This window comes from Sinocyclocheilus anshuiensis, unplaced genomic scaffold (genome assembly GCF_001515605.1).
Source record: "Sinocyclocheilus anshuiensis isolate Anshui unplaced genomic scaffold, SAMN03320099.WGS_v1.1 scaffold766, whole genome shotgun sequence".
In the NCBI taxonomy this organism is placed as follows: domain Eukaryota; kingdom Metazoa; phylum Chordata; class Actinopteri; order Cypriniformes; family Cyprinidae; genus Sinocyclocheilus; species Sinocyclocheilus anshuiensis.
Window position 1 is genome coordinate 834,982 of NW_015546060.1, and position 9,869 is coordinate 844,850.

At 34.7% G+C, this 9,869-nt stretch overlaps 2 protein-coding genes across 2 annotated transcripts in view; one reads left to right on the forward strand and one right to left on the reverse strand.

Moving 5' to 3' along the window:
* LOC107699427 (calmodulin-regulated spectrin-associated protein 2-like) overlaps positions 1-5,046 on the reverse strand; it is a 41,200-nt gene extending 36,154 nt beyond the window's left edge. Inside the window, 1 exon segment of the mRNA XM_016500681.1 lies at positions 4,893-5,046. Within this exon segment, the coding sequence (XP_016356167.1) occupies positions 4,893-5,031 (139 nt within the window). The 5' untranslated portion in view covers positions 5,032-5,046.
* Positions 5,047-6,298: 1,252 nt separating this feature from the next.
* ddx59 (DEAD (Asp-Glu-Ala-Asp) box polypeptide 59) lies at positions 6,299-9,653 on the forward strand. The gene is given in 5 exon segments (XM_016500683.1): positions 6,299-7,316; positions 7,388-7,683; positions 8,790-8,942; positions 9,044-9,172; positions 9,255-9,653. Coding segments are annotated over 5 exon segments (1,701 nt in total). The 5' UTR covers positions 6,299-6,457; the 3' UTR covers positions 9,519-9,653.
* The last annotated feature ends 216 nt before the right edge of the window (positions 9,654-9,869 follow it).

A 9,869-nucleotide genomic window follows, 5' to 3' on the forward strand; every position in this document is an offset into this window, starting at 1 on the left:
GGGCTGGGTGGGGGGGGCGGGGCAATTTGATGTATTTAGACATAATAGTATAGAATTGTAACATCGGCTATTTATCGGTTATTGGCCTTAATATAGAAATAATTATCAGCTCATTGGGGGGGGGGCAATTTGACCTATTTATACAAACCGCATAGAATTTTAATATCGGCAATTTATCGGTTACTGGCCTTAATATAGAAATAATTATCGGCTTATTGGGGGACAATTTTATTTATTTAGAAAAAATAGCATAGAATTGTAACATCGGCTATTTATCGGTTATTGACCTTAACATAGAAATAATTATCGGCTTACAAGCGTTGGTATTTAAACATAAATATATAAGATTCATCATATTAATCAGTCCCTCTAGTTTTCGCAATTCTGTGATCGTGGAATCAGCAAAATGTCAGGTTTTTTTTGCATTCTTGCATAATTCACAATTTAACCACAAAATAATTACAAAAGCACAGTACTACTTATGTGTAACAATGAAACATGCATGAATGAGAAAAAAAAAGACAATAAAGAACTCAATTCTCACTGTATTTGCTTCTTTGTTCTTATTTTTAATAACAAAAATAAAATAAAATGACAAAGTAACTATATCTTGTTTTTTTTATTTCTCAGAATTTGGTAAGACATGAAAATAAACAAGCTTTTTGTTTGGTTTAGTAGTTTGTTTTTGTAGTATCCTAATTATTAATTTTCCACAAAATTCTGGAAATTACTGCACGAGATTTGCACGAGATTTGATCACAAAAAACACAAAAATATTGTGAAATCCTGGTGGGACTGATTACTTTCATATCAAGACACCTTCCCTCTGTTATGTCATAGCAGACAGCTGAGCCAGTGAGATTTTATTTTATTTTTTCTGAATTTCAAAGATCAAAGTACTTTTCATCTTCAGCACAGCTAAATATAGCTAAAGCTCGGTGTTTTCCGATCCTCTGTGCAAGTGTAATTTACTCTCACCCGGGCAGATGAAGGAAAGGAGAAAGTCCTTAAAGGAAGCGAGACAGTGTCTACCACACAGCTACAAAATCAAAAATATCATTAACACGAGTTCACATGTTGACAGAATAAATGCGTTCACAGATCCGAATGAGGTCAACGTATCCATGGAGAACCGAGATGTTTAGCTATTTATGGAGACGTGTGAGAGTTTGAGAGAACGCTTGTATCCTTATTACCTGCACATGATTTCAATTTTCTGTGTTAAACCTGATTGTGGTAATGGCAGATTTGAACCATTCTGTATGAATGAATGTCTTACTAGAGATGTTGACAATACGCAAAAATGACAAACTACCTTCATTGTTAATTAACAGCTTTCACGAAGGCTTTTAAAACGGGTCTATATGATAAAACAGTAGATCAAACATTGCACTGACGGTATCAGAGCCACAAGGCGTTGACGATGTAAGTCAAAAATATGACTTTGTCGAGCCAGGCCGCGGTTGCCATGGCAACAATAGGGAGGCTGATCGATTCCCCTGCCGTACGTATGTATCCAGGAGCTCCTCACGAGCCGCATCAAAGACAGATGGAGAGAGAGGAACTACACAGGTGTTTAGATTTTGTGCTTCTAGAGCCTGACAATATGTCGAATATCATGATGATGATTCACTATGATTTTGCCGCCGATATAAACTGACGTAATTCCAATGTTTTTAATACACTCTGTAATTAATTTCTGCAAATCAGTTGAAAATGCACATTTCAGTTGATTTCATCTGTGAAGTGGTTCAAAAGTGAATGAGATTAAGCGATTCATTTGCGTCTTCAAAATTCACAGAAGTTTTTGGGTGGCATTTTTGAATATGTGTAGAAAAACACTGTTTTTAAAATTTATTTTGTTATTTACTTATTTTACTTTTTTTTTTTTTTTGGTGCATTTAATTACAAAATGTAATTTAAAAAAATATTATATGCAAACTGTTTTATTTTTTATTTTTAAGTACAAAAATCAGCAAGTTCACATATATTATCAAAAGTCTTGCAAATTTCATAAAATCAATTTTTGAAATTACATTTGAATGTTTTGCATATGTAAGTTGCCTTACAAAAAATAAATTGCTAAATATATATGATATGTTTATGATAAAAAACACTAAATAATCCAACAGATTTCTACATATTTTCACATAGAATATCTAAATGAATATGGAGACAACATAAAGACAATATTTTACATATTACATATTTAAATATTTATTTAATTATATTTTTACTAAGTACTATGAATGAAGGCCAGTATCACCAATACCAATACTAATTACATGTTTTTTTCTGGGGATAATAATAATAATAATAATAATAATAATAACCATTACAATACAAATAAAAGCCAGGCCTAAATAGCTAATTATCAAATTTTGTTTTTTATATACAGCTTTATCCGTATTATTTATTTTTATTAAGCTACAAAACATTTTATACCAACTTTTTAACTTAAATGAACTTTGAATTCACATTATTCACATAAACCTATTATTATAAATGTGACATTTATTTGTGCCTTTTATATAGCGTGTTTGGTGACGTTTCAGCTCTCGCTATTTGTTTGAATGAGAGCTGGCAGTTCATCTTTTCCTCACTTTGAACTTTATTTCACGCATTCATTTTCACAATAAATAAGTAATAAATGCTCGGTCGGTTTTCAAAAAGCAATGTGCTATCAAGCAAGAATGCATTGAAGAGATGAACCGAAAATAGAGTGCATGCCATTAAATGACCATTAACTATCTCTATCTTTCCCAACTGACCAAAATGGATCAATGGAAAAGCTTTTATGGACTTTAAGCTGACCACTCTCTTTTCATTCAAACAACCGCTTGTATTTCATTTTAACTAGTTTTCTGCCATCATACTTATATATTTTTAAAGCCTGCTACTTTTTTGCATGGAGAAATGTAGGCTTTTATCAGTTGTTCTGTCATCTGTCCTAGGGTTACACCTAAAAACAATTCAACAAATGGGTCAATAACACCCTTAAAGGGTTAGTTCACCCAAAAATGTACATTTTTTCAAGTGATTATTATGTTTTGAATATGGATATTTTTCTTACAAAAACGCATCGCTTCGCTACAGAAGGCCTTTGTTCACCCCCCGGAGCCGTGTGAGACACTTTTTTTTATGGACGGGCGCTTTTTATTCAAGTTCTTTTGGACTGAAGCAATGCAACACCCGCGGAGTGGCATTAAACAGCTTGAAAGATCAAAGACAATTTTTAATATAACTCCGACTGGATTCGTCTGAAAGAAGAAAGTCACATACACCTAGGATGCCTCGGGGGTGAGTAAAACGCAGCCTAATTTTCATTTTTGGGTGAACTAACCCTTTAAGGCCTGTCAATCAGCCTACTGAACATTACCATATCCTCACCCTGGCATTCAGTGTCTTGTTAATCGCGTTTAAGGTCACTTTAAATCAAAGATGCTAAACAATAACCGCTCTGACAGCAAGAGTTGTCATTTGTGTTGCGCATTGGCCTGATGACCTGACTGCGCATTTTAATGAGACGAGAGGACCTAAAGGAGACCAGATGGCTGGTGGTCATCATTTAGCCAATCACAATGGGTTTGTGCTGTCAAAAACATACAGCTCAATGACCAGCTATCGAATAAATCCGGATGTCAGTGTCAATCTAGATGTCAAGCTAAAACCAATATGATAAACATGAATACGAGACTACATTAATGAGCACCATACAGTCAGATTCAGGATACAAAGTGAGCTGTCAAGATGAAATTAGGAGATGATTCCTTTTGTCACATTGTTGTTCACCACAGTTTCAATTAACACTTTTGAACTCTGGGACTCATACATCACACTTTGGTTCTTGCTAATTGATATTCTGCCTGATATTCTTATGTCAAGTTGCACTGCTAGTCAATCCATTTGTGAAAAAGAAGTGTACCTAATTGTACTGAACAAGCACATGTTGTGTAATTCAAATCTTCAAAGTATATATAAAAAAAAAAATAAAAATACTGGACTTGAAGATAATATAATTATTAAAATAAAAGGCCACTTAAGTGCATTCATGTCCACTTTTAAAACGTCCAATCTGCAATCATGTCAAATTAAAAGTTTTACTTAAAAATATAATTTAAATCATTATGTTTAATAATCTTTTGTCATGCTTTAAAGAAGTTCATTTATTGTAATGTGTTGACTAACATACTAAACGACAGAAATGACATTAAAGTATATTTTAGTTTTCTAAATGCTTGTCAACACACTTGTATAGTATATTTAACCATACTTCAAAGGAAGTTCAACAAATTGCATTTAATATAGGCCTAATAATACATTTAATTTAATCGCAAATAACATGCAGTTAAGTGTCTGAAGACATTACATTCACTTCACACTTCATATTCTTTTAAAGAATGTTATTTCTGCAATAATAAGTACTCTTTTTTAAAAATTTGCTAAAGTGCCCTTCTGTTTTAGTTTTGACATATAAATGCAAAAACATATGTATATGTATATATTGATAGATTCAGACACATTAATTGGATGGTAACCATTACGGTATGCTACCATGCAGTACTTGTTTTGTTAGTGTTGGATAACATTTTAGTGGATACAATTAATAAACAGCACTTACTTAACATGAGATTGTTTATAAAGTGACATGTTGCAATTGTTGAATATTAACATTATGTAACATAATATAATACAAAATCCTAATTTTAGGGGTCTGCATGAGCAAAGTGCATTTATTAACACACTAAATTTTACATTATAAAATGCATTCGTATTTAAATCTATATTTTTACATTTACATATGTTTGATATCAAACGCATTCAATGCAACACATCGGAAATCAAATCAAGAGACAAAGATGATGGTGGAGAAAGAGAAACACGCCACCTACCTGTACCAAAGGCTTTGGCCACCAGCCATTTGAGGCTGGCTCTGGTTTTAGCTCTATTAAAATCATAATGATCATAAGACTTGATGGCAGGAACAATGCAAGTCTTTTTCGGATCTCTGGAGTCGGTCAGATCTCCCATATTCACATCCAGCACTTACAACGATGACATCTCTCCGAAGGAATTCAACGCATCAAATCGGACTTTTGCTTTTTTTCTGTCACACACAGATCAGATTTTGTAACATACATGTGTCAGGTCGCTGTTCAAACACCCGGTTGGGCTTATTTTCACATCTATTTCGGGCCGATCCGGTAATAAAAGTGGGGTTCTGCCCAGAGAGTTTCATCCATTCTGGTACCCCATATGAATTCGGCTGTTTTCTCCTCAATGATCCTCTACGTCCCGCGTTATAAGAGGCAGTGGAGGTGTCGCTATCTAAAAAGTCTTTGTCTTCTTTAGGACGTCGCCATGCTCTACCCACATATTCCCATCTGGACATTTACGGTTATTGTCCCTCTATTCATCCAGTGTCCTGCGGTCTCCGTGCTGCTGCAGTGTGAGAGTGAGCTGTCTGCGCATGCGCGCTCCGCCCAACACGCCAACAAACCCAAAACTGGCAGAAATAGGGTTGTGGCTAGAAGGGATACCGCAAAGACCGGAAGCTAACAATAAATTGAATTTTCTACCTATTAGATTGTGTTTTATTAACGTCTACACCTACCCCAAACCTAAACCTACCCCTTACAATAATGCTAATAATATCGTTGAAATATTATTATTATTTATTACAAGCAGATATAAGTACAGTAGTACGTGTCATTAATAAATACAAAAAGCACAATGATTTTCCCAAGTGAATTTCATAAATCTAGATTTCAGGTTTGTCTCAATAAAGAATAAATAATCTTACTCACCTTTAATTCTTGCCAAATATAGGCTACATGAAGATATACATACCCAGATTCCCAGACGTACGTCTGTAAGATGTCTGTTAAAGATCGCTTCATGTTCACGTTGTGTACAAACATCTGATCTTTAAGATGTCAGTTTTACATTCATTCGAAATCATAAACATCTTAAAGACATTTTCTAAACGTCTATTCGACATCTGATAGGAAACGTCCAATAGACATATTGCAGATGAGCAAACACTCTTGTACGTCTTGTAGATGTAAATGCAGACATCACATTGTCCTCTCTGTGATGTATGTGTGCTATCAGGGTAATATATCCTTTATATAATCATAATATTAATAGTTTTAAAAATACATGTTATGAACTGATATAATAAGCATAATATTACCGTACAGAATTAAACAGATGAGGAAAATGCACAACATTTGGTTTCTGATAAACAGTTAAAATCCCTAAAAACTACAACACCCAGCTTTACTGTCGCGTTTAGATGACGTCACATTTACGCGACCGCTTGGAAACGATTCTGTTCACAGATCTGTGGTGAAGTATGTGACTTAAAGCGTTTCCAAAAGATATGTAACCAACGTTTTCCTTTTTTCGTTTATTTAGGTTTCGTTAATATCGTTGTGGTGAATGTGGGCAGAAAATGTTTATGCCGCGATCGCTGAAGGTCAAGAGAGCCCCAGAGTCCCAGCAGCAGCAGCAGCAGCACCCCAAGAGAAGCAAAGCGACATCCGAAGACACTGTTTCTACGTCTCCACCTGATACCTGTCCTCCAGATGAGACTGTACATATAGAAAAAGAGGAGGAACCCCATCAGATAGAGACTGAAGAAGCAGATGAAGAGGAGGAACCAGTGAAGTCCTTCAAGAAGAACCAGAGATGGCCAGAGCCAGGAGAGCCCGTGTGTGTCATGTGCGGTCGATATGGAGAATACATCTGCGATAAAACAGACAACGATGTCTGCAGCCTGGAGTGTAAAGCTAGTCATCTGGCTAAAATGTGCTTGGATTTCGGAGGGAAGGTGTTTTCTATAGATCTACAGGAGGGTTCAGAGAGCTCTAGTGCAGCAGACACTGAGCTCAGTTACTCTTACAAGGAGGATGCGTTCATATCTGAACTGACTGAGGAGCAGGTTGAGAGGGTTAAAACCGAGCTGGCGATAGTGACTGCTGGCACTGAGGTCTGTAGACCCATTATAGAGTTTGAACACTGTAACTTTCCCACAGCGCTCAGGCTCAACCTGAAGAAAGCCGGGTATGAGGCTCCCACTCCCATCCAGATGCAGATGCTGCCTGTTGGTTTGAATGGCAGAGATGTGATTGCCTCTGCAGATACAGGCTCTGGAAAGACAGTTGCCTTCCTTCTTCCAGTGGTCATGCATGCTCTCCAGGTAAATATTGGGCTGTGTACTGATTAACGTACTGATGTACTGATTACTGTACTGAATATCTTAAGTAGTGCTACATGAAAAAGAAAAAAGCTTACCAAAACAAAGTTACTGGGTTAATCTTTTTCATTGTGTTATTTATAATTTTTTGTTTGTTTATTTATTCATCATTTATACTTTAATCAGTGTTGTTATATATATATATATATTAATTCTTAAAAACTCCAAAGGCGGATACCATGCTGAAGATGGGATTCCAGCAACAGGTTCTTGAAATTTTGGAGCAGGTCCCTGAAGAGCATCAGACGCTGTTGACGTCAGCCACCATTCCCAAAGGAACAGAACAGCTAGCGGCTCGTCTCACCCGCGAGCCTGTGAGCATTACCATCGGTCAGAAGAACCAACCCTGCGCCAACGTCCGTCAGATCGTCCTCTGGGTGGAAGAGCCGTCAAAGAAAAAGAAGCTCTTTGAGATTTTAAATGTAAGTATACTGTAGAAACCCTATTTGCTGTCTTGTTGCATGTGTTATTGTATTTTGGTATTATTGTGCAATGCATGATTCATCTGACAACAGGAAATGTGTCACATTACGTAAGTTGATTTAAAAAGAATATTCAGGTTTAAAAATAATCTGGATTGAATGCGTCTGTGGCCTGCTGTCGACTGACTTGTGGACAGAAATGCAGTTAGTGGAAGTCTATACGGCAATCTTTGCCCTCCTCTCCAGAGGAAATGGGTGGGTCCTCAATTTGCTTTGTTCCAGGAAAACTAGCAGCGGCTCTTACCAGAGACCGAGAGCAGGAAATAGAGCATTTATAAATCACAAGCTGTGGAAATAAAATGACTGCCCTCAGGAAAATTGTAAATTGAAATAAATATTATGTAATAATATTATATTATATATAATAGTATATATAATATAATGTATAATAATACTATAATATATATCTTACATTTTAGAATAATTGTCTGTCAGAAATATGAAATAACCAATAAATATTAATTAATAAATATGAAACAAAATGAATGATTAAATAAACAAATGCAATTCTTTATTAATATTATATTTAATAATTTAGAATAATTATTCATTAATATTCTGTTTAATAATTTAGAACAATTTCCCATTGATATGAAATAACAATTTATATGAAGTCATACATATAAATAAAAAAGAATAAAATAAGAAAATAAATTCTTTATATTATTATTTAATAGTACATTAAATAATGTCCATCAAAATATGATATTAACATAATTGATAAATATGAATTCATAAATATTGAATAAATAAAAAATATATGTAATATTTTAGAATAATTTCCCATCAGAAATATGAAATAATAATTGATATATATGAATGAATAAATTATTTATTAATATTATAATTAATTATAAAAAATTATTGTCCATCAAAATTGGAATAACAACTGCAATTTTTTCTGTAAGTTAAAAAGAAATAAATATATTCAACACAAAAGAAATGATTTTTTTTTTACATTGTTTCATTTATACTTCATTTATATTATATTTTTGGATTTGTTTTCATTACAATATTATCTACATCATGAATTTTTGTGTGCTCAGGACAGAAAGCTGTACCAGCCACCGGTAGTTGTGTTTGTGGACTGCAAACTTGGGGCCGATTTGCTGTGTGAAGCTGTGCAAAAGGTCATGGGATTAAACACAGTCGCTATTCACTCAGACAAGATGCAGTGGGAACGCAACAAAATTGTAAAGGTAATGAAAAAACTCTTTTAAAAAATGATATTATATTAGTTGGTATAAATGTATACATGAAATAAACAAATAAATAAACATAATATTGTTGGTGTTTTTAGGGTCTACTTGAGGGCCAGTTTGAAGTGGTGGTCAGCACTGGGATTCTCGGTAGAGGACTGGACCTGGTCAATGTTAAGCTTGTAGTGAACTTTGACATGCCAGCTAACATGGATGAATATGTTCATCAGGTATGGCGTATTTCATAAATAAACGTACACATTGAAGCATCTCATTTCTTTAATGATGACACACTATGTTTGAACCTTTCAGATTGGTCGAGCAGGTCGACTGGGCCACAGAGGCACCGCCATCACCTTCATGAATAACAACAACAAGCGGCTGTTTCTGGACATTGTGAACAGAGTGAAACCCACGGGCTCCATCCTGCCGCCACAGCTCCTCAACTCCCCACATCTGCACGAACAGCAGAGGAGAGCCACACAGAGGAGCAGCCGTGGAGAAGACGTCCTCGTATCCAAGAGCAACCTCATCGACATCATCAGGAAGCATGACAAAAGATCTGCCAAGAAATAACAAGCAAATATATGTATTGCTAAATGTTTTGTTGCTGCTTTTGTAATTTGTATTTTCAATAAATGCTACAAGTGAATGAAAAAAACGTCCCTTCTGATTGTCTCCAGTATAATTACACACACAATAATAATGTCAACCCACATGGTAGAAATGTTAGTAATGTTAAAAATACTAGGATAAAAACCTGTTAATTGCTTACTGTACCTAATACATTTGTTATTTTATATGCCAATACATGTACTTTTACTGTCAAGTATTGTAAAATGTTTGAGATAATAAAATTTAAATTAGCAGAGAAAGTCAAATTTAACACACACACACACACATATATATATATATATACACACACAC